Source organism: Wasmannia auropunctata, unplaced genomic scaffold (assembly GCF_000956235.1).
Source record: "Wasmannia auropunctata unplaced genomic scaffold, wasmannia.A_1.0 LD334579.1, whole genome shotgun sequence".
Taxonomy (NCBI): domain Eukaryota; kingdom Metazoa; phylum Arthropoda; class Insecta; order Hymenoptera; family Formicidae; genus Wasmannia; species Wasmannia auropunctata.
In genome coordinates, this window is record NW_012028311.1 from 58,441 (window position 1) to 84,077 (window position 25,637).

Genomic DNA, 25,637 nt, shown 5'->3' on the forward strand with positions numbered 1-25,637 from the left:
CTCGAACGAGACGAGAGAAACAGAGAGANAGGGGGGGGGAGAGAGAAGCGACGTGCGAGAGAGCGCAGCTCCGCGCGGAATCGATCGCCTCTCGAGGGCGCTAAGCCACCGCCAGTCACGAACGCTCAGGCTCGCTTGACGGCTCACGGCCGACTGATAGCCATCGCCGCGCCGCGCCGTGCGGAGCGTGTGCGGAGCACGAGGATGCGACGGCCTCCACATCCCTCCCTCGCGAGAGAGCGACCGGCGCCGCGGCCGCGGCGGTCCAACGCAGCTCTCGTGCGTATATGTTCATTCAAGTATCAAACGAGCGTACACGTACTCTCGATTCTATCTCGAAATTCGGAGCGTGGTGCTCGCCGCGAACGTCGGCCGGGCGGCGAAAATCGACCGACAATAATATTGAGAAAAATTGAGATAACGAATAATCGCGGCAAAAATCCGATTATCAGCCGCGATTTATAGTCGCACACCGGGCTTTTCTCCTGGGCGAAACGTCAGCCGCGCTGGATTATACGTCGTCGCCTTATGTATTTTGCTCGGAGCGACACGTTCAATTTTGCCCGTAAAAGCCGCGCGAGTCGCGCCAAAGCGCGCGCGCATACCGCGGGAGAACGTGACAGGCGTCGACCGCTACGAGTTTCGTTATTCGAATGGCAGAGGACGCCTGCGGATCGGTTTGTCACTCCGTTTCTACCGTATCAACGGTTATCATAAAGTTATCGTCTATTATCAATACTCGGTCAATGTATGGACGTACTGAATATAATAATATATGCAGTCCGTATGATATATTATCGATCTCTAGCTTATCATTCAATCTTCTTTTACCATAAGACAACAAAAGGCGCGCGCTTCCGAATATAATTATAATTTACAAGATACGAGAAAAAGATTTTTTTGCCAAACTCACGAGTAAGCATAAAGATCATTATCAGATTTATCAGGCGCGTATTTAAGAGTGAAACTCTTAACACGAGAACTCTTAACTCTCGAGATTATCAATAATCATCGCTTTTGAGAAAGAAAACAGCTATGCTGATGCTGATTTCGATTATTAGTAAAAATATATTTCTGCTACTGCTCTCAGCTGCTTCAATGCACTTTCAACAACTGAAACTTCGCGCTTGTCATTTAAAAATAATTACTACGCGCGAATTAATTTAAAATAAAATGTGTTTCTTGATTTTTTTTTCTATCTCCACGTCAAGATATCAAAAAATTATTAGTTATCGATGAGAAGCTCAGTCATTCCAACGTGCATCTTTCATTCGACAATCTTTCGTTTTCGACATGCACTTGCATCGATTTCGAAAAACGAATGCTCGCAGACGCCCACACGTACGAATCGCACACATCGACGGACCCGGAAAGTTGGACGTCAATCGATATCTTAATTAAAGCGGCGTCTACAATATATGAGACTTATAAGACTTAAGATTTAAGAAAATTAAAATCATAGTCGATCGATTATTTATCTCACGTGAGAAGAATATAATAATCGATGCAATTGGTCGATTTCCTTAAATCTTAAGTCTTAAAGTCTCATTGTAGAAACGTCGCTTTGGCACGTTCCGGGAAACGCGCCGCTGTCAGCACTATTTTTACGCAATAATCCTATCGCGTCACTCGCGTCCTTGTTTTACATCTAATTAATGATAAAGATAAAAAATGGCGCGATAACGCTAACAGCGCGCACGTGCTTCCCGAACGCGCCTTTATGCGAGATAAGGCGGGAAACACCGCGCCAAAAAATGAAGTGCGCGCGCGGGCCCGCGATCAGATTGAATTATGCATCGCGCGCGCAATTTGTGCGGGAAGCGATCAACGATCGTTTCTCCTTGAGGTCGTTTCCTTGAGTTTTCCGCCGCATCTTCCTATACGTCTCGCCTAGATACGAGACGCCTTAGCTCACCTCTCGCTCAGCTCGTCTCTCGCTTCGCCCTCCTGGAGGCCGACCCGGGACACCCGGGCCGCTCGCGCCGAGACACGCCTGCACGCGCGCATCACAAACGCGATACGTGATCGGGGCGTTAATTGCCGATTTTAGCGGCGAGATGGACTGTACGAGCTTCAGTTATATGAGACACAGCCCCCGATCTCCCGTCTAGCCGGGACCATATAAACTACCGGCGAGCAAGCGACAAGGTTTAGTTTGATCGTTTTCAACCGTGAATATAGATCTCTCGCTGTGCGAGTGTCTTATTCTGACAACGGCGGTGATCGGTCCCGCGGAGGGACTATGACGGTTTTACGGGGCTGCTTCAGAAGGTGAAGGTACCACGCACTGCGCCACCCAAGGAGAATAGAAAAGTCAAAATAATAACAATTTGACGTCATATTGACCAAATTTACCTCATTTTTTTAACACGTCATGCTTGAAATCTCGATCTCAAATGACTTAAAAATAACAATTTATATTGACATTTTTTTTAATATGCCAATCTTTTCGATTTAAAAAAAATGTGGTGTACGTTTCTTGGATGCACTATATATGGCAAATATTTATTTTTTCTTTAATATAATTATAATAATTAACGATTTAATACAATAATAATATTTTTAGATAATTATTTACGCTATTAGAAGCTTCTCACACTAAAATAATTTCCTTATACTTATTTTAAAAATTAATTCATTACAATTAGAGATTAAAAAACAATGTACTTATATTATAACTGGAAGTCAAAAAAGAAAATATAAAATATTTCTGTAATTTAACGTCATTTTGATAACAAATTTTAACATCATTTTCCATATTTTTCTATTCTCCTTGGGCAGGCGAGCTATTTTTGGGCAGTCGCGTTGATAATTGACAGAAATTGACGAATGGCACGTACGCTTTACCGAACCGAAAAGAAATTCGATTCTAAGCACGCATTGTTTTTGCATACTGCGTAGAATTCTTTCTTCTCGAATTGATCAAGGACGGTCGCGATGTCGCGATATTTCATTATGACAATAATTCTGCGATTTCATCATTGCTGAAGCACAGAAGTCGGGCTAGCAGTGAATAAAGCCATAAAAACCGTCGCGCAAAGAGAAGTCTATAGCTTCATCGCGTATCGTCTATCGTGTGAATTAAATGTACGTCGTATACAACGTACGAGCTTATATAAACAAATAAGAAAAATTTAAGAAATAAGCATAAATTGTCAGAGCGATGGATATGGATACTTGTCGACTTTTAAGTCACTTTTTCAAATAAATAGAAGAATAAAGAAGAATAAACAGTAAATCGTCATAACATCTTTTATGAGAGAGTTTGTCGATTTTAATGCTTCTCGATTTCTCGAAAGAATTAACATCTATAAGAAGGAAGAGAAAAAGAGCGAGAGTAAGGAAAAGACAAAAAAGAGAGAGAGAGAAAAAAGAATGTGTGTGTGTGTGTGTGTGTGTGTGAGAGTGGGTGGGGTGTGTGTGTGAGTGGGTGGGTGGTGTATGTGTGTGGGTGGGTGGGTGGGGGTGTGTGTGTGTGTGTGTGTGTCAACTTGAAAAAAACTTTAAATATCAGCGCCATAAATACACGCTGAAAAAGAAATACAGCGCATGGGGCGAAACGACCATTGGTTGTAGACTTTACGTTTTTTCGGTGGGGAGAGAAGTGCATTTTCGCGATCTTATAAATACGCAGACACTCTATAAGAATTGACGTGAGTCAGTTGACTGATGTCATATTGATAACTTTCACTTATAAACACATATATTGATTTACGCGCGCACATGTGCATCGAATTTAAAGCATCGTGTTCTATAAGAACTTTCTACAAACCGTAAGTAGCAATAGTATAGCAATACCTTTTCGAAAAATGACTTGAATATAAACTTTCCTCCGTGCGAGGTGAATAAGTAAGAAGACGAAAGGCGAAAAGTTTGTGAAAAAAGAGTGCAATTTTCTGTCCCTACATATTTTTTTAACAATGATAAAATCGTCGCATTTACATAAAAAAGTATTCATTTTTTTTAAATAGACAAATTCCTTATGATCCTAATGACTACAATAAATTTCGAAATTTCCGTTGTTTCACAATTTTAAATTAAAAACGTCAGTATTCACGTTACCTAAATATTTAATCAATAATTTAATCGCTCAAATGTAGACTTTGATAAATTAAAATATGTATTGGACGAGCTTTTTCGGCTACTATTCCCGGTTTATCCTTGTCATGAAACTTATTATTATGCGATCCGTACAACAACACACACGCCCGCGACACACTCTACTTGCATGATTCGATCACGCCAATTAATAGGTGTCTCATTCTGAATCGTTAATATGTGAGGAAGTAAAACGTCCCTCGTGAAATTTGACGGGCGAATCAATGCTATTCGTGATGATGCGATGCCATATGATCGAATGCATGCAATCAAAGTAGTATCAAAATGTTACATTGCGAGGCCATATCACGCGATTTTATGCGACTGCACAAGGTGACAAAGTTGAGAAATTGTTAAATCTGTAATTGATAAATAGCTACCCAGCTAAAAATAGTTAATCAAATCGGCGTCGATGGACCGGTTCTATCAATGTAAATCGATGTCGATTCGACTAATTATTTCGTAATATTATTTCGTGACGAGTAAAAAACTTTAAACAAGAAATGAATTGAACACTATATACTCTGTACAATAAACTCATCATTTTTATTAATATATAGGGGAAAAAGAATAAACACATTTATGAAAATTGGAAAAATAAATCTCTCATAAAAAAGGATAAAAAATTCGACTGGTTTGTCTTTCGCGATATATACTCTGAAATTGAAATTGAAATTGACACACTTGAAATTTTTCGTAGGGACAATTACAATTAAAATATTCATGATTTTCGAAAGCATCTTGATTGTGCAAATTTAGATTTTCATTATTTTAAAAACGTGTTACTGATATGAGTCATACAAAACTAACTAAATTGTTAGTTTAATAATATATTTATTTTCACAAATTTCTAAATTTGTATCTTTATCATCATTCGATGACGGGATCATCGAATCTCACTTTTTTTAAACTTTCATCTGTGAAAAGTTCAGTATAGAAAGGTTAATATTCGAGCTGAATTAATACATACAAATAAGGAATCATAATGTTCTTTGAGTAAGTCAATTTATTTTAATTCGCATTGTATTGTATATTAATGCCGAAGGATGCCAATTTCAACTATTTATGCAATTTTTATATTTTCTGCCTTATTTTCTATTTTTAATAAACAAAATGTTTTAAAAAAAATTGTATTATTATTTATAAATTTTAAATTAGGTATTCCGGTATTTTTATATCATTTATAATATGTACATTCTTATATACACATTTAATTTATCGATAACCATGATATTACATATTATAACGGTATTATTAAACATCGATGTTGTCAGAAATTAATACAATTTATAATACATGTTATTATAATTTTTTTCGTTAAAATTTAAACAAATAGAAGAACTTAACTTATATTTTTTGACCTTGTAATTTTTATCAACATTTTTGCGTTTTCTTCATTTTTGCGCAACGTCTATTAAATGATAAAGTCAAAATAATATAATAGCGCTGATAAGCTTGAGGTTTTAAGTAATTTCCGCTCGAACAAAAATTCCATTGTAACATTAACATTTGTATAATGACCTATTGAGACAAATTTATTTCGCTATTTTCGCAGTATTTATTTTGCATTCGTAGTAGATATTTTATATTCATTTGTGATGTACGCGAATATAACATGTTACTAATGCATCGTTAGGAATTGTTAGATAAATTTTATTGCCCACTCACTTGCTATTTGTGTCATTATTCCTTCATGAATCACATGATTGATTAATAATCGCGTAAGTCTGAGATGAAAAAGTTTTCTCTTTCGTTAAAATTTAAACAAATATAAAAATAAATTTTTATTTTTTGACCTTGTAACTTTTATCAACATTTTTGCGTTTTCTTCATTCTTGCTTGATTCTCGTTTATTGAATGATTAAGTCAAAATAATATAATAGCGCTGATAAACTTGGGGTTTTAAGCAATTTCTGCTCGAACAAACTCGTTTTTATATCAATAGTAATTAACATATTTGACACGGAAACTGTATTAATTCAAAGAGGTTTTTTTACATGTTAAAAATAGTGGATTAAAGCATTTCAGAATTGAAAAATACGTGAATATCCGCTTGGAAGTTGAAGCAGATACATTCACAAATTATCTCTCATTTGCATCCTTTTACCGTATTTAATTATTTTAAGGAACACGATGGAATTTTGTTGCAACGTCCTTGTCATCTCAAAAAATACATTACGGCAATAAACTGAATGATTGATCGCATTATTACGAGTACTATTACTATATAGCATTGTTACTATAGGCAGAAATTCTCTGTACTTATTTTATCGCTGCAATTCATTATCCACGTGACACTGACATGGAAATTGCATTTCTTGTAATTAGTTGAATCGTACATCCCAGGAGAGATGTGGACCTACCTTGCCTTTGTAGCCGTTATCTACGTTATATACGCGTTGAAGAACTACGTCAGAATCCTCAGATTTATCTTCACCCTCGATGGACCGAAAACAGTGCCCATTCTTGGCAACGCGAACGCCCTCCTCGAAGGAAATCGTGAGTGATTCAATGTCACTAATTAAAGTGATTATATGTTTCTTAATTAACTATGTGTAACTAAAATCGATTCTTGCCGTGTATTTTATCCAGCTATATCGGAATTCTATTTTGCGTTCTCAAAAGTTGCAACGGCCTGGCAACTAAAATAATTTTTTAAGTTTAGCCTATTGAAAACGATAAACGTGTAACACACGTATATCGTATACGTAAATACGTATGACTTTGATTTCCTCAGTGATGTACAGGATGACACACGAGGCACAGAATTACGGTAGCATCTTCCGGATATGGCTGACGCTTCTGCCGTACGTCGTGCTCGTCGAGCCAGAGGACATTCAAGTGGTACTTAGCAGCATGAAGCACACGCGGAAGATAATCTTTTACAAGATGCTCGATAATTTTCTGGGAAAAGGTCTGGTTACGCGAGACGTCGACAAATGGAAAGTGCATCGGAAAATCTTGCAACCGGCCTTCCATCGCTACGTGCTCGAGAAATTCGTCGGAACGTTCAGCGAGTATGCCGATCGCCTGGTCGACAAGTTACTCCAGAAGGACGGGGAGGATATAAATGTCACCGTATTTGTCAACAATTCGGTCTACGATATACTGAAGGGTACGTAGGGTAAATTACTTGAAAGTAGATCGAGAAACAACAAAATTCTACCTTATCTCCTCATTTTTCTAAAAATTTCGTCTTCGCGTACATTTATATAGAGCCGTCGAAGAAACGCTTAGCTAAAAATAAGAACTATTAAATAAAACTTAGAATTCCCAAGAATTAAAATATACTAGACTAAAAGAACAAAAGGCTATGGAAATTGGCGCGGTAAACGTAGCGCAATAAAACAATTTTAAAAAATAACTTTAATTAATTAATAGAAGAATATAATGCGTTCGAACGTTTCGGCTTAAATTTAAAGCCATCTTCAGCAAGAATAATAAGGCAATAAATCGAAAGACATGCAAATTTTGTTGTTGTCCAGAATCCGTTGCATAATTGAAACTTGTTATGCGCCTAATAATGAATGAAATAAATTAAGAATCGTGCGCTCGCGTGTCCTTTGCGTAAAAATATTTTTAAAATAAAAACTCTACAATAAAAACTTCGAAATAGAAACTAAAAATAAGAAATTCTTCTGCGTCTCGTCTGCAAAAACTACTCGGAGCGACGACACGAAATGTTAATTGGCGCTCGTTGTTAATATGCAAATTTTCTAGACGAAATCAATTCTTTTTTATCCAGCTTCTGTCTTTAATATTCCGGCCTCTTTTCGTTTTTTTCAAAAAGAAGAATATTTGACTTGCAAAACCGGGTTAAAAGAATCCTGTCGATTTATTTATATGTTTGGTTCTATGAAACGCAAAGAAAACGTGAACGTGAGAAAAGAAAGAGTTAATAACTATGCGATAGCACAACAAATCGGAATGTATGCTTGTAGGCAATAATGAAGACTGCGTCACGCAATGAAAGCATATTGTTGGTATGCTGCCGCGCCGCGCCGTGACGTTTGCTCGTAAAAATCGAATCTTTTACGCAAACAGTCGGTGTGTGCGTGTGTTAAAATATTTCACCTTTTCATGAAACGTGCGGCATGTGGTAGCGTTAATTAGCATGAGAATCCACGTCGGGACTTTTCGAAGCACAACAGCGCGTACTATACTTTTGTTGATTTTTGATATTTGCATATAACGCTAATATGCCTTTAAAGAGACTACCACGCACTTCAAAGCCCCCCCCCCCCCCCTCCCCCTTTTCATTATCATATATTTCGACATCTCGAAGGCGGCGGTACTTATATACCGATGCCAAATATTAGCCATCTGACACAATAATGCTTATTTCAGAGACAGTACTGGGCATATCATCGAGCCAGAGAATCAACGACGGTGAGGACGACACGCCATTCAGAAAGTGTGTTACAAACGTAATCGATCTTATTAAGGAATTTTACTATGCGAGACATAAAAAAAAAGTGGAAAAACATGTTTTAAGAATTATTTAAAATTCTATATTTCAGAAACCAGCTTAATAAATTATTTTTTTTATTAATACGGCATTATTTATCTTAATTAAATTAAGAGATTTGGCTAATTCAAAACCTTTTAACTTGTGCCGTCAATGACTTTGTAAACATCGATATATAAGAGCTTTACATTTTAAATTTTTCTGCCGAGGAATGATGCGTTTGCTCTTCATTTCCTTTCTAAAAAAACTATGTTTACTACGACGGATATAACTAATTATATTAATTATAGTAATTATACTAACATCGATGTATTTTCGGGAACAGGGGCCAACTTATGATACCATACAGATTTGCGCGACCGTGGTTGCTAATCAGCTGGATTTACCGATTGACAGCAGCTGGGAAATCGGAGGAGCAACAGCAGAAGGATCTGTTCGATTTTTGCTTGAAAAAAGTGAAGGAGAAACGCGAATTTCTGCAAAACGGCTCTCTTATCGCCGATCACAGCGCGACTAGAAAAATGTCTCTACTTGAGTACATGGTCGAGATCAACGAGAGGAATCCCGAATTCACCGATCGGGACATCATCGAGGAGTGTTGCACTTTTATGCTGGCCGGCCAGGACTCGGTCGGCACCGCCACCGCGATGACGCTGTTTCTTCTGGCGAATAATCCCAAATGGCAGGAGAGATGCGTCGAGGAATTGGATGAGATTTTCAGCGATGACAGAAGATCGCCAACTATGGAAGATCTTAAGAAGATGAAATATCTGGACATGTGTATCAAGGAATCCATGAGGTTGTATCCTAGCGTACCAATTCTCGGCAGAACACTCGGAGAGGACGTCAGACTAGGTATAACATTCTTTTTTCTAGAATAGAAAAAAATCTCTACGATAATTAGTTCATCTGATCTGATTGTGCAAATACCATTCGCTTTTACACATAATTTTTTTCAATTCTATAACTGTATTACCCAATTACTTATAATTATTTTTTAATTAGAATAAAAAAAAATTTTTAATATTGTTACGTATAGTGCGGATAATACATTTTTAATGTTATTTGTAGATATTTTTTTATAAATACGATAACAGATGAAACATTCACGTTAAATTAGTAATAAAAGTAATATATAACAAAAATTAACTTATGTATCCTGTATCATGCAGGGAAACACGTAATACCGGCCGGTTGTGGCGTATTTATAGCGCCGTACTGCACGCACCGCTTGCCCCATCATTTTCCTGATCCTCATGATTTCAAACCGGAGCGTTTCAGCCCAGAAAATTCCAAGGGAAGACATCCGTATGCCTACATACCATTTAGCGCCGGACCTCGCAACTGCATCGGTGAGAGAAATATAAATCAGTAAGATACAGAAGAAAGAAGAGCACAAAACATAAAGATTCGTTTACGTTTTTAAAGAAAATTAAAAATTAATTCTTTCAATATCATAAGACAAATTTGTCGATTCTTTTCTACGGAAGATACCGTATCCCTCACTCTTTTATATCTTTTCAGGATACAAATTCGCCACGCTCGAGATAAAATCGGTCATCAGTGCTATTCTGAGGAAATGCCAATTAGAGCCGATCCTCGGCAAGGAGAAAGTGATAGCCAAATTTCGAATGACGGTGAGAGCGCAAGGTGGCCTCTGGGTCAAAGTGAGAGCGCGCAACAGCACGAATTGAAGCAAATTGGATGAATGAAACATCCCTGTGCCCCTTTTGCGAACTACAAATAGCGATTATAATAACAATAATATAATAATGACATCTCGAAAATTAGTAATAATTTAACAGAATGCTATAACTATGTGTGACTTATGTAAATTCAGCGTTGAAGAAAAGTGAAATTTGTCAATGCAACTTCTAACTAGGAATAGAAGTACATTTGACAGTACAAATTAAATTATTCTTAAGATATCGCAATTTCTTTGTGTAACGTTTAAACAAAATGGTGCTAAAATTTAAAAAATGCAAAATCTTTCAAGAAGATAAATAATTATTGAATTTTGTCATTACTAGACGTGATTATTAGAAACCTGCACTATTTATATATAGATCTTACAGGAATTCTTCAGTATAAATAAAAAATGAAAAAGAAGAGACAACTGTATGTCCTGCAAATATGTCAGCAAAATTATTGATTTTCGAGTATCATTGTTCTGATTCGTTGAAACCAATAAGTTTACAGATGACTGAAATATTGTATCGGAAATATTGTATTGTTAAATAATTCTTTTTTTAAGCGTTTGTTAAATCTTTTAAATAGATATAGATGTAAATTAAGATTACGGAGATGCGACAAATATATATATGTATATATATATATATATATATACATGTATAGCGTCCCATACCTACCGTATCATCTGCTAGCCATTCTTCTTAAAGCAATTTAGAGATGAAAATTCTAATACCAAAAAGAGTTGAGACTACAATCTTAATTTTAGCATGCACAGCCAGTTAATTAAATAAATAAGAAAAGTTACGAAAATATAAATTTAAAAGTAAATGAAAAAGAATATTTAAACATCAATATGTGTCAAAGGGCACGTTGAGTTTTTATGAATCTGAATGCGCAAATTTTAAACAATCCAATTGACTCTATCTTTAAACGCTTTCTATTTGAAAACTATTGTAGTCTCAACATTATGGTATCAGAATTTTCATCTCTAAAAAATTTCTAAGAATCTACAATTAGCAGATGATACGATAGATTTAAGACACTTTGTATGTATGTATGTGTGTATGATACATGTATATTCGTATGTAGTATGTATAGTATGATATATATAGAATGTACAGAATGATACATTATATCGTTTATTTAAAAACATTTCGGTATCTCCCTCAAAACTCTCTAGTAAATACAAGCTAATAAAAGACAGTCATACTGGTAAAGATTTAAAAGTATGTAATTAAAATATTATTATCCCTATTATATTTCTTTCACATATTTTTCAAAAAAATTTTGACTAAATATACATATGTTACACATTTAGCATCCTGCATCATCTATCTAGTCTTAGATATATCTTATTGTTAAGATCGATTTCGATACGGGGTAGAAAAATCGAAGGGTTTAACTGTGTTGTAATGCTGTACGACATCTCTAAGAACCGGTCTCTTTGTCCTCCACTTTTTACACAAAGTTTTCCCAAATACCGAAACGTTATTTTTTGTATGCGGAAGTTTAACTCGTCTCAAGGCACGTAAATTTAGAGTGACTGGTAGCATGTTAGGCGTTACCCTATTGTCATCCTCAAGGCTTATCTCTAAATTGTGCATGTCATGATACAATTTTCTCGAAGTAGTCAAATTAACGTTGCAAAAAGTGCTGTCAGTTAGGAATTCTGCTTCCTTCAAAGCGGTACTCAGATCTATCCAATCGTCATGGACAGATCTAGGTGATGGAATGCAAATTTCATTTGCATCCATCAAATCGTCATGGATAGATCTAGGTGATGGAGTGCAAATTTCATTTGCAATACTTATTGGATTTATAATTTGTTCTCTCGACTTAATATCTGTTACGTTAATATTGTTTTCTGGGAAGATATCCATATTCGCAAAATCTTTCTGAAGTGAATCGACTTCACGTCTGCCTGAACTATTAGCAAATACTACCTGTCTTTTACTATTTTCATTGTTGTGGAGCTTTGGTAAATTCTTAGTTTCCTCACTATCCATTTCCTTAATCGATAATTTTGGAATAATAAATTGCGAGACTGACGATTGGTGTCTATCTCGAGATTCTACCCTATCGGCTACGTTAGATTTTTGCAAATAATCCGCAGTTAAGGCAGCCAAGGAGCTGAAAGGTTGCGTATTCGTGTCATTTTGCGAAGACATTTTTGTTGTATCCGAATTTACGGATCCCGCGTGACGGGAAACAAGCTCGGCTAATGACGAGACAGTTTTGAGAGAATGATTTACATCTTTCGAGCTGTCTACGTTATTCAATTGACAACTAGAATCTTTAGATAAATTCTCTTGTTTCTTAAATGAAAATCTAGGTATTGTGAACACGTGTGTGGGTGTATTGGATTTGTCAACTGAAACACCTTACCTTACCGATGAAGTCCAAGTATAAGGAACATGAAAAAAAAAGAGAGAAAAGCGAGGTCATTAAGTAATTCCAGATACAACATATTGTTTCAATATAATACTGGAGACATATAAAGTGAAATATTATGCAACATGTACCTGGATGCCGTTCCAATTGTTTCTTATTCTTTGCGGAGTCTGTAAATGTATTTCGAGATTTTATTTCAATGTTCTAATACTTCAATGATATCCATTACGATAGATTAAGCGTACCAACGGCTTGTTTCGGCGAAGACTCCTTCAAAATAGCGTCGAGTGCTACGTTTGCATCGAAATTCGACAGGACAATCTTCTCCCTCAATTTGGAGTCAGACACCGTGTCGCCTATAACGTTCCTAATTGTTTCCAAACAAGATATCAACTTTGCCCTTTCCAACTCGGAAAGGTTATATTTCTTCTCTTCGTTGGACGACGGCGGAGACTCGTCGACGTCCTCATTGTCCTCCACTATGTCCGGCTCCGTGATAAATGAAGCGATATTCTGTTGTTTGCTCCGATCGAATAAAAACTGCTCCACTGTACATGTCATGTGTTTGTAATTACCAAACGATCGTAATACATTAGAAATAGGAAAGAAGTCTGTGAAATACATACCACTGGGTGACACGCAATAATCGTCCTCCATTGAATGCCCATAAACGTCATCGTAGCCATCGTACTCTGTACAAAAATAAAAGAATATGTTACTTTTATACGCGACGCGTCAGAAAACATAATACATATAGACAGATATAATTAATCAAGAGCTAAAGCTAAGAGCACGGTTGAGACCACAGTATGTCGTTCACCATAAATCTTTACAAACAAGACAATAATAACAAAGAGGAGCGAGCGTTCTAATCGGAATTTGTCGGAAAAATTGTCTTGAAAATTGTCTTGAAAAATTAAATTTTCGAGATCCTTTGTGAGGATTAAAGGAATCTCAAGCAGGACGAAGCGATTCACGAAGCACATGCTGTAAGTACCTTCCGAGTAATTCATGGAACGGACGTCTCGATGCCGCGACATGTTTCACACGTGATGTGGAATTTATCGACGATAAAAGATCACTCGCGCACTTCCATATGTATTTTCGAGTAAATAAAAGCGATCGAGCTGCAAACCGCGGCGAGTCGCAGCTGCGATGTTTTTGTTGGATCACACAGCTGCTGCTGCTCACAGCATGAGCGCGATGATTGACTTTTTCTCGAGTTATTTGGAGTTTGGCCGCGTTTCCATGTAATCGGAGTCACAAGCGCAACCGGTATGACGAGTCCTGATTGGTTCGCAAGTGGCCAATCGTAAGATTGACTCGGTATTGTAATCGCAGTTGCAATCAGAGATGTAAAAAAAAACTTTTTTTTTTCTAATAGAAAAAAAACATTAGAAGAAAAAAGTGTTTTATTTCATTGGAAAAATACAAATTTGGTTTTTTTTTCTAATTCCGATAGCACGACTTATTAATTGTAAATAGTAATTATATAATTATATAATTAATTTTAATGTGATCTACATATTTAACTTTTACAAAATGAGAATTTTTTTAATTCTCTTTCTAAACAGCTTTTTCCTAGATAGAATTTATTATAATTATTCATTGAAGTTCTTGCTTCAAAATATGCTTCGGATATTTATAAAATAAAAAATCGTGAAAAATTAACTTATATTAGCAAAGTATAAATATTAAACAGATAGTTGAAAAAACAAAGCTTATTTTAAAAAAAAACGTATTTTATAAAAAAAGAACAATTAAGTTTTTTTTTATTTACATCTCTAGTTGCGAGATATATAAGTGCGTTCCGAAACCCATAAAAATAAATGTGTCGCGACCTTTCCGGGCACGACCGTAGTGCGAAACGAGGGCGCTCTCGTCGCGCCAACAATCGTTCCTCCTCTCGGAGTTCGGAGCTGCTCTTTCTCCTTCCTCACTTCAGTGGCCGCCTTCGCGCGCGGGGGGTGAGAAGAGGAACGCGTGTTCACGTAACGTTGGCGAGGAGGACCGCCGTCGCGGATTGGTGCGCGTCTTCGGTCCGTGCTCTCCGCCGTCACCGGTCCGCGCCTGTGGACGCCGCGGGCAGATGCCCTACCGCGCGAAGCGTGCCCCCATTGGTCGTCGCACGCGCTCCCGCGATCGGATCGACGGATTCGCCGCCAGGACTCGGTCTCTCTTCACCCTGTCCCGCCGTCGCGGCCGCGCTGTCGACAAGGTTTCCGCGCGCGACGTCGCAGTTCGCACACTCGTCGGAATCTCGCCGCGATCGGTCGACCGTCCCTTCCCCCCCCGTAGGGGGCCAAGCCTCTTCTCCGGTGCCGTCGTCCCCGTTGTGTGTGGTGCGCGCGCGACTCCTGCCCGTCGCGTCGCGCGGTGGTCCGCGCCCGTCTTGCCCAGTGCGCGCGTGCCCCCGCTGCTGCCGCTCCGCTTGGCCGCAGAGCTACGGCCAGCGCCGTCAACAACAACGGGCGAGAGAGCGCGAGCGACGGACGAGCGCGACGACGCGAGCGCAGCGCCGCCGCCATCAGCGCGACCGCCATCGCAACGAGGTGCGCTATTCTGTGTTCTCTCAACGCGAGACTCTGGCCACGCGAGGAAATGCCCGTAGGTACGAGATCGATCAGCCCGAGTTCCTGCGCGACGAGCAGTATGGAGGTAGTATTATCGCGGTCGAGCCAGTAACGCCGAGCCGCCAGCCCAGCCAGCCAGCCAGTCGTCTCTCCCTCTCCCCCCTCCCCTCTCTCCCCCCCGGGTCGTCGTGAGCGAGAGAGCGAGCACATCGCGTCACTCCACGCTCACGTCGGGTCAGCTGCTGCTGCTGTTGCTGTCTACCCTGCGCGCTGCGAGTTGTTGGTGTGTGTAACATCATCATCATAGTCGCCACTCGCCGCCACCGCCACCACCGCCACCACCGCCACCACCGCCGCCGCCGCCGCCGCGACTACCGTAACACTGCGATCGTGATACTTCTGTCGTCGGGGTGCGCGCCGCGCGGGCTTGTGTGTACGATGGAGCTGCGTGTTGGTAACAAGTACCGGCTAGGACGGAAAATCGGGAGCGGCTCCTTCGGCGACATTTACCTAGGTAAGTGCCTCCTCGTCCTCTCCCCCCCTCCCATCTACCCTCCTCCTACTTCGCTCGTCAGCCGCGTGCCCGCGCGCGAGGCGAGTTCCTCGTCCAGCTCGCCACTCGATGCTGTGTTCTTCCCCCCTTCACCCCCCTCCGCCCTTCTCTCTCTCCCTCTCTCTCTCATCCGTATACAGTGGGATTTCGTGTATTTCGCGCAGGAGAGCGTGAAACCGCGCGCCAACTCGCACGTTATTCCCACTTTCTTTCTCCTCCGCGTTCTCCGTTATTTCCGTCTTCCGTTTCTCCCTTCATCTCCTTTGTCTTCTTCCTCACTTTGCGCCGCGTGCGCCGAGGGTACGTACATGCGTGCGTTAATACGAACCTTCTGTGGATCTACTCCCGTTTTTATTCGCCAGGTACCAATATTTCTACGGGTGAGGAGGTCGCTATCAAGTTAGAATGCATAAAAACACGGCATCCGCAGCTGCACATAGAGTCCAAGTTTTACAAGATGATGCAAGGAGGTGGTAAGTGGAATCGATATTTCTATATGTATCAACTGAATGTTTATTCTATACCACGGGCAGTTGTTGTATCCGCGTTCCCGTTTATTCGACAGCTGATCCAATATCTTTTCTTTCACACCAACACGACACAGCGGCTGTGTATCTATGATATCTACTTGCTACTGCGTCTCCTCCTAGCGTTAGCGTATCAAGAGAAACAACATGAGTTTAGTACAATACAGAGGTTTTAAGAAAAACAAATAATTAATTATTCTGAAATTTAGTTGTCAATTGGTGAATTTAAGTAAAAATTAACAACACTTTTTAAAGAAAGAGAAAAAATATTTGCGCAAAGAAATATTTATCCTATGTATATAATTTGAAATGTATAAAATGATTGAATCTTAATAGCATGCATTATGCAACTTTTATTGTGTTAGTTAAATAATACCTTACTATAATTATTTTATTGTTTTCACTAATGATGTAGTTTCATAATCTTTTTTGAAGAAAGGAAAAGAGTGTGATATATCTTGATACAATTAGTTTTCTATATTTCTATAATTATATAATTCTATAATTATAATCTTTTAAATTTATATATATTTTTTCTAATTTATCAGGATATTGTTTTTGTTATTACAACATAACATTCTTAATATTCTTAATATTTTAGTTGGGATTCCAACCATAAAATGGTGTGGTTCGGAAGGTGACTATAACGTGATGGTGATGGAGTTACTTGGACCATCACTAGAAGATTTATTTAATTTTTGTTCGAGACGTTTTTCTTTGAAAACAGTCCTGCTCCTTGCCGATCAATTGGTAAATAAATCTTTTTATTATAAAAATTTACTTTATCTAGATATTGTACATGTGAATAACAAATCCGCGACTATTTCTTGCAAAATAATCAATATCAAATATCAAAATAAAATATGTTATTTTTAAAGTAATATATCACGTTTCTAGGAATTATTTTATGTCACTATTACATGATTAATAGATATTTTGATTGATAATAAAAACTACATTTTATTTTGTTAGAATTTCAAAATCTGTTTTGTAATTATTTCATTAGTATGCATTGCAAGACAGGGTTCTCTTTATGTTGTATCCATGGCTGCACTCTGAGATAAAAGGCTAAACAGATAACTTTTTCATTTTCTTATATGGATCTCCTTTAATGTATGTACATGCGCAGGGTGTTTGCCAAATGCTTTGCCATACGTTCAAAGTTCATATTGTGATTATTCAACAATTTATTGCTTTATTTTGCAACAAAATATATCGTACACATTTCTACTAAGAATTGTTCATATTTTTTTTTATTAAACATTTTCTTCTTAAGAGAGACATTGTTTCAACTATATTATGCAGTTATAAAAGTTATATATATTATCATTTTTAATAATACTTCTAAAGGTGTTTATAAATAATAAAATATACAGACATATATGATACATAATTATACAATATATATACTTTTAATGTATAATGTTTGTATTATATATATATATATATATATATATAAATGTATTTTAAATGTTTTTGAAATTAATGTAGATTAAAAATTAACAAATAAATAAAGGATACAGGCATTAAAGTTTTACTTTATATAATATTGCAGTCTTTTATAAACATAGAAAAAAAATATCTATATTTTACAAAAGGAATAATACTATGTTAATTTAGCAAGTACAATACATTGTATATATTGTACAATGCATACAATAACAAGTAAAACTGAAAAGTGAATAAACAATTTATTTATATCTCTGCATATGATCTTTGAAGCATGAACCATGCGCACATGAAACATAGTGTACAGTTATAATAACAGTGCTTTAACTTCTCTATTCTACAGATAAGTAGAACAGATTACATTCACAGTCGCAACTTCATTCATCGTGATATTAAGCCAGACAACTTTCTGATGGGTCTGGGAAAGAAGGGAAACCTCGTCTACATTATAGATTTCGGATTGGCTAAAAAATATCGCGATGGGCGCACACACAAGCACATACCCTATCGAGAAAACAAGAATCTGACGGGAACGGCTAGGTTGGCTATATTCATATAGTTGTACGATTTATGTGTAATATCATTTTTCTAATTACTAATTTCACTTACTATGACAACAGATACGCAAGTATAAATACGCATTTGGGGATCGAGCAGTCACGACGAGACGATCTTGAATCTCTGGGCTATGTCCTCATGTACTTTAATAGGGGTAGTTTACCTTGGCAGGGATTAAAAGCGGCAACCAAGAGACAAAAGTACGAACGCATTTCCGAAAAGAAAATGTCCACTCCTGTAGAAGAACTTTGCAAAGGTTATCCTGGTAAGTCTTCTTATAGATAACAGCATGTATTTTATATATATTTATATACACGTAAAATATATATGTAAAATATCTCAGAATCTTTGGATGTTTTTTTAATGATTCTTTGGCTAATTTAAAATTCATTTGCATTATTTTCATCAGTGAAAATATTGAGCGAGATTTACTGCAACTTTCTAGTGTTTTCTCTTGTATCTATAATTAACTATCTTAAATTGAAATCTCTTAAAGTAAATTTTATCTGAGATTAATCAAACAATAAATAATTTTATAAGTCATTTGGTTCTTCAAAATTTAACTGGTAAAAGTTGTTTTTTCTTCCATCGTTTGACTCTTGAAAATTATCGACAACAATTATTTGGCAACTGTCAAGAAAAATTTGATCCTAAATTAGCCATAAAATCTATGATTGTATTATATATATATAACTGTAATATATGTATATACAATAATACTTATATAAAAAGTAATCATTTTATTAATTATTCCAGTGGAGTTCGCATCGTATTTAAGGTACTGTCGAGACTTACGCTTTGAGGAGAGGCCAGATTATTCGCATCTCCGACAACTTTTCCGAACACTATTCCACGGTCAGGGCTTTACCTACGACTACGTCTTCGACTGGAATATGTTGAAGTTTGGTAACGCGAGACAACCGACGTTACCTTCCGCGCAGCAAGCACCCATGCACTCGCAACCGTCTAATGCGGCATTACCTTCCGGGACCAATAACGATCAGGAACATCGATCAAGGTCAGTTAATAGGCTTTGTTTTTTTCTTTTTTTTTTTAATCGTTAAAGAACGCCCACTTCTCTAAAAAAAATTCTTAGGCATTAAACTGGCAGCCCCATTAGTGGTGGCATCTCACACCATACCGCCTTTTCATGTTTATAAATAGCTTGGTCATTTCATTGCTCTCAAGCGTGCTCTATTTTTGGCGTCTGGAGCAATGAATCGAGAAACGGTGGCTTCGAGCAACACGAGTATAATAAAATATACTTTGCAGAAATTCTTTTCTGCAATATATTTAATTTTTTTACTCAAAAATTTCGAAAATTAGTATTATTCAAGGCAAATTTATTAAATGTACAGCTTGTTTAGAAATGACTAGAAAAATTGCAGCTTTTTAAATCCTACTAAATTTTTTTTACGACGCATAGTATCTATTCCATTCTTTTGCGATTATTTATTATTCGTTTCTTGTAAAATTTATACGTTTTCTTCCGATTTCAGACCCTACACGCGGCAATGTTTGCCGAACGCGTCCGTAGCGACGGTAGGCCCAACGCTTGGACCGAACGCTAGTCTGCGAGCGATCCGGCAGAAACGCGAGATGGAGACTCGTGGCGACCAGGACAATCAGGACAAGAGTGATCTTCAAGGTAAAATACAATTCTACCAACAATTCTGCGCAAGCCAACAGAATTTCGCTATTGCCGAACGAAAGACGCAACGCAATGTGACAGTCGGACACTCGCAACAGCCCGCGCCTGGCTGCAATGAGGCCGTCGCTGCTGCCGTCGTCGCGACACGCGCGGCGGCAAATCCATGTCAATTCAGTACATTCAAGTCGACCACGCCGAATAGTAGAGCGGCCCCGCCACCGCCGTCAGACGTGGCGGCTTCCCTAGACCTGACCAGTCTCAATTTAGGGCGTAGCCGGGAATTAGGCCCCAATTGTACCGTCGATTTGAATCCCGCGACCACGTCGCGCGACTATTATCAGCCGGTGATGAGTAGAACGCGCGAGAGAAGTCCGAACGCTGCGTCCCGTCAGCTCGATAAGCAGAGTTATTTTTTTCATGGGCATAAAACTGAGAAAGACGTAGATCGCGAGGTCGTGATGTTTGAGGATCTAGGGACAGGTGGTACGAATTCCATTCAACGGATAACGGACGATAGGGATGACGTCGCGGCGACTACGGGCGGTTCGATGAATTGCTTCGGTGGCCCGGACAAAGAGAGGGACTACGCTGACTATGACGGTGACAAGAAGCTCAAGGGTCCGATGGTGGGCGGTGCACGACGTGTCGCTACGGCCTATGAGACGCGTCGCGACTCGGGTAACGTGGAATTCCTCGAGAAGGAGGGTGAGATTTTTAAGAAAAGCAGCAGCGAGTTGTTGCAGGAAGCCTCCACTAACAAACGCAGAAATTTCTCCTTTCGCAACAAGGAGAAGACGCATAGGAGCTTAGAGTCGCTCGAGAGGAGCGTCGACCTACCCGCCGCGGACTGTAAGAGCCTGGATCTTCTGCCGGAGGAGCGGCCGAAGACCTTTTTTCACGGTAAACAGAGGAGTCTCGATTCGTCGCAGAAGTCGACGAAGAAGTCCGTCGATCTGATGGCGGCGAGCAAAGCGCGCAAGCGGCCCAGTTTCTTCCAACGAGTCGGCAGGAGTCTGCATTTTTTACCCAGGGAGCGCGAGAAACGTCAGGACCTCCTGAAACGGGAGGAACGTCCGATTAACAGCCAGTATCCTCAGACCGATCAGGAGAAGTGCGAGTATTTTTTACAGAGGCATCGGAAGGACGTTGATTTTTTTGAGCGTACGCCAAACGCGCTAACCGCCGATCGTGCTCCCGTCCAGTCCAATCTCGGGTCCAATTTCGATGAAACGAATATTACCGTTGCTCAAAATTCCGTCAGTTATCCCAAGGACGCGCAGCTCGAGGAGAGCACGTTTCGTGTGACAGCAGATTCGAGTAAGCTTGTGAACACAAATCACGCGGAGAGAAACGTAAGGCAGAGTAACTTGGGCGCGAGCGAGCCGTCGTTGCGATCCGACAGCCTTGCCAATACCGTCGAACTGGTGCAATCGAGACTTTTGGATCCCGTGGCGAGCGTCGCCACGCAGGAGACCGTGAGCGGCAATAAAGACAGCTTGGAGATCGGATATTCCATTAGCCAGCTTGGCAGACTATACTTACAGAATCTGCAGCACGTAGGCTGTACGGACGGTTTGCAATCTCTGGAGAACGCCACCGAGGCGGAGAAGCGCGAACGCTATATAGAATGGATAACCAGAGACGATCTGGACGCCCTGAGCCACGGCACGAATTCCAGCGATTCTCTGGCTCACGGTAAACCGCAGGGTAACCTGGATATTCTCAAGGGTATCCTCCTTGACATTTTCGTCTGCATTTGCATTTAAAAACGGACAGATCTCTACGGAATCTCCGAAGAACAAACATATTCTCTTACATCACGTACTAAGCGATCTCTTACATATTATAATCTTTCTCTGTCTCTCGTGCGTCAAACTATGCCAAGATTTCGATAGTCACTCTAGAAGTAAAATATTTTCTACGAAAAAGAAAGTAATTTTTATACTGGATATTTTGCGCAAGCTGCATATATACATACAAATATATATATATTTTTTTTCATACTGTATAATATTTATAATGAATACATTTATATTTTCTACACTATCGAATTATAAATGCAAATAATCACACGTTGAAATCTTGGCCACTTTCGAACAAACAAGATTGCCTTAAACCCCAAATAAGAGTGAAACCAATTAGATCGGATTGTAACAGCCGACTCGAAATATCTCAAGCGAGCACGAGTTTTTTTTTACCATGCATATACAGCGTACGTGTAAGCATACTTGACTTGATAATTTTATATACCTGCGGCCTTTCTCACACAGGATCGATGCGCTTGTTGACTCTCGAAAAGCGCGCCCCGCAAGACTTCAATACGCGTACTCTTGCCGCATATGATATTATAGTGACAAAGTTGAGTTTTTTTTTGTTTCGTCTTTATTACCTAGGTTCTACTCTATGATAACGGTTGATAAGCATCCAAATACCCAGATACCAAATTACAAGAATTAATATATATTAACATATCCACAAATACCCTTGCAGTAATAATATGATAAAATTAAGATATGAGAAAAAAGATTAAAAACAAAATACGAATTTGATTTTCACGAAAATTTAAATTATTTTAATAAAAAATAATTATTTAAAATTATTTTCAACAATCATAAATTGTTAAAATGTATCAATATACATCAAAGATGTCTTTTTATAGTTGATTTCTTTTACGATGATACTATTTGCATATAAATTTACTTTTTTTCTTAAATATATTAGTAGATTTTATTGGTATATAACATTTCTGTGCATCTTGTTCCTCTTAGATCATATATCGGTTCATTGTTTATCTGGCGAAATTAATTTGGTTATGAAAGTAGTTTTGATAGCAAAACAATACAGATTGCGCGCAGCGCAGTTTATAAACTAAGAGTGATAACATAGGGAATACATGGCTTTAATGAGTTCTCGTAACTTATTTATTTTTACGCCTTGATGATCTTTTTATTACTTAGACTGACCGAAAATTAATAGACTGACAATTTTTTATTCAAAGTTCGTTCACAGTGTCATGGATAACCATTTTTTAAATACAATTTTTTTTATTCATTCTCATTTTTTCTTTTTATTTTTATTCTTTTATTTGATATTCAAAACTTTACAATACCGTCCTACAACATTAAAGAATAGAAAAATTATTGTTATACGTAGAAGTTTTTTTTCCATTTACGCAGAATGACATCAGTTCTAGTTCTCTTAGATACGTAATATCGCACAACTACTTTCCACATATGAGGAAATGCAGGATCTTGTCATAAAATCTACGATGCTGTACGATTTACAGTTCCTTCTCAAGTTCTAATTAGGATACATTCTCTCCCCTCTTTACATATTTATTTTTTAAGAGTGGATAAGATAAAGAGATAGAGATTAACGATATTTCTGTCGACTGATCCTACGTTCTTGCATTAATTTTACATTGTTTTAAAAAAACATTACAGTTAAAGCCAAATGTTTATCAACTAACATTTAATAGCCATCTTGTATATTATGTTAAAAATAGCAATCAATGACATATGCGATTACTAATTTTTCAATATATGTAGATCGAAAAAAGTATGCACATACATATATACATACATATATACATATATATATATATATATATATATGATGTATCAAAACATATAGATAGATAATATTTTCTAGTAAATTTAAAAATTTACATTAAAAAATGGTACATGTAATTATATCAAAAGACACGCCGGTGTCTCGCCTGGAATTTATACGCGACGAAATTTGTGCAGGATGACGGCGAGATATAACACCCATGATTATATATGTAATCAGAAAGAAATCTAAGAGTGCTCACATTTTAAATGAAAATCTGTCTGTTGGCGCCTCTCTGTGTGCACGTACAAAGCGTGCATGCACAATAAAATTATGATTTTGATTAAATTTGGAATTTTCCTCTATTAATATACGGTACTATAGCGATACAAATTCGCGTTTAAATTTAAGAATCAATACATCGATTCAAACAAAATTTAATTTAAAAATGGAACAATTTGACATATTATATAATGCTGCTCCACATTTTAACACTCACCGGAAAATAAACGTATGTACAATTTCAGTGAACAATTAAGTAATTTGACAAGTTCACTCAATCAATTAATTATATAACAATGTTCGTGCAATTGTTGTAATTCTCGGCACAAATATTTTAATTAAAATGAATTTTATATCAAGCTTGAATTTTTTGACCATCTGACTGCACGTGTGGAGCTATAGAGTATGCTTCTCTCTGCCTTTAGTATAGAGGGACCCTATCGGATCCCGCTCGCGGGCACTTCTCCATCGATATATTTCAAAAATCTGTGAATAATCGAATTTGTATTAGAGGGATCGATTCTCGATGTATCGATTAAGAGTCGAGTCGAGTCGCGAGCGTCATTGGTGACTGTATTGCCATTTGCCATGTTCTTGTCTGACGTATAGGTTAGAATAGACAAATTACGCGTAATATAATCGTGTGTATAAGATTGTACACGTCACAAAAATCGAGGAAAATTGAAAATAAACTATATCTACATCATTCCTTACTGACGAGCGTGCTGCTTCGAATATGGTCTACGTAACGGACGGTAATATACTGTAACCTAATTGTAACTATAATAGTTACGTATGAAAGAGATAACGGAGTTTGCACATAATAATTTGCTTGTAGATGGTAACGTGGTGAAATCTACTCCATGGGGATTAAGAAGAGTTTTCGGATTCTTCACCGGAATAATTTATATGATCATCATGTTGTAAGTACAATCCACACCGTATGATGAATCGTGACTTTTTTTTAATCACTAATCAGCTGCGTTGTTTCTTCTTCCCTTATGCGCATAATGCTGGAAATAGTTTCCAAACGTTAATCAATCCCGGCATGAATCAATCGAGCAGTCACTCAAGGGATTACCGTTCAGGCCCAGGTTCCGGGTACGGCATTTTCTTAAGACATTTATGTACAAAACGATGAACACATGTAGGACAGTAACTTCCACAATTGTTTATTGTATACAGGCCGCGTCCTCCACCACGTAGACTTGGCAGACCGAATACAGGAAACAATGTTGACATTCCATTTTTCGGAGGTTGCAGCAGTTGCGCAAGATGAAAAAGTTAAAATCTAAAAAAAAAATATATCGTTATATATACTTCGATGGAAGAACTAAAGTAATTAGCATTAGCCGAGACGGTGGAAGCGAGAGGTGGAAATCCAATTTATATTTGTATCATTTATCTTTTGTTATATGAAAAAAAATGTATGTTAACACATTTAATATATCAATGTAATTATTATTATTATAACTTTCATTAAAGGCATTTAAATTCTTCGAAATTTTTTAAAGTATTAGTTTTATAAACGTCACATGATTCATGTAAAAAAATTGATAGAGGATGTTACCTTAAGTACCTGGAATTATTTTCTTTCTATTGATATATGTAATACCACAAATATAATCTATAACAAAAATAATAATGTAGAAAGTAATTAATATTAATAATGTAACCTTTATTGGATATATCAAATTAATTTCACATTTATTCAAGGTATAGAGTACAATGGGCGTCTCAGTCACGCCACTAAATAACAAGACACAGTCATCAATGTGCACGAATAGCTCTAATGAACAGCGCGCTATCGAGTAGCAGATATATATATATATATATATATATA

The 25,637-nt window shown here is 37.7% G+C and overlaps 4 protein-coding genes across 10 annotated transcripts in view; 3 read left to right on the top strand and 1 right to left on the bottom strand.

Moving 5' to 3' along the window:
- Window positions 1–2,148: 2,148 nt before the first annotated feature.
- Window positions 2,149–10,564, top strand: LOC105458168 (probable cytochrome P450 4aa1). 4 transcript variants are annotated; one of them, XM_011703269.1, is made up of 7 exons: window positions 2,149–2,271; window positions 6,427–6,597; window positions 6,836–7,213; window positions 8,446–8,512; window positions 8,892–9,421; window positions 9,739–9,918; window positions 10,091–10,564. In XM_011703269.1, the coding sequence occupies exons 2-7, from the start codon at window positions 6,450–6,452 to the stop codon at window positions 10,258–10,260; spliced, it is 1,473 nt and encodes a 490-aa protein (XP_011701571.1). In that variant the 5' UTR covers window positions 2,149–2,271; window positions 6,427–6,449; the 3' UTR covers window positions 10,261–10,564. The 4 variants fall into 4 exon arrangements, with proteins under 4 accessions (XP_011701571.1, XP_011701572.1, XP_011701570.1 ...); XM_011703270.1 differs by having other exon boundaries at window positions 2,263–2,277; XM_011703268.1 differs by lacking the exon at window positions 2,149–2,271 and adding an exon at window positions 3,657–3,773.
- An 817-nt stretch (window positions 10,565–11,381) lies between these two features.
- Window positions 11,382–13,852, bottom strand: LOC105458170. Its single transcript, XM_011703272.1, has 5 exons — window positions 13,647–13,852; window positions 13,276–13,341; window positions 12,895–13,197; window positions 12,781–12,819; window positions 11,382–12,638 (listed from the first exon to the last, which is right to left on the bottom strand). Exons 1-5 carry the CDS (start codon window positions 13,687–13,689, stop codon window positions 11,617–11,619), a joined length of 1,473 nt encoding a protein of 490 aa, XP_011701574.1. The 5' UTR covers window positions 13,690–13,852; the 3' UTR covers window positions 11,382–11,616.
- Window positions 13,853–15,570: 1,718 nt separating this feature from the next.
- LOC105458172 (casein kinase I isoform alpha) overlaps window positions 15,571–25,637 on the top strand; it is a 22,987-nt gene continuing 12,920 nt past the window's right edge. For 3 of the 4 annotated variants that reach the window (XM_011703277.1, XM_011703276.1, XM_011703278.1), the window contains exons 1-7: window positions 15,571–15,736; window positions 16,138–16,248; window positions 16,904–17,052; window positions 18,095–18,291; window positions 18,372–18,574; window positions 19,066–19,327; window positions 19,809–19,957. In XM_011703277.1, coding sequence (XP_011701579.1) covers window positions 15,661–15,736; window positions 16,138–16,248; window positions 16,904–17,052; window positions 18,095–18,291; window positions 18,372–18,574; window positions 19,066–19,327; window positions 19,809–19,957 — 1,147 coding nt within the window. In that variant the 5' untranslated portion in view covers window positions 15,571–15,660. Of the gene's footprint in view, window positions 15,737–16,137; window positions 16,249–16,903; window positions 17,053–18,094; window positions 18,292–18,371; window positions 18,575–19,065; window positions 19,328–19,808; window positions 21,941–25,637 lie in introns of those variants that run through there. The other variant, XM_011703275.1, reaches the window with a different exon arrangement.
- Window positions 24,346–25,436, top strand: LOC105458171 (selenoprotein K-like). Its single transcript, XM_011703274.1, has 4 exons — window positions 24,346–24,549; window positions 24,633–24,717; window positions 24,818–24,895; window positions 24,980–25,436. Exons 1-4 carry the CDS (start codon window positions 24,531–24,533, stop codon window positions 25,071–25,073), a joined length of 276 nt encoding a protein of 91 aa, XP_011701576.1. The 5' UTR covers window positions 24,346–24,530; the 3' UTR covers window positions 25,074–25,436.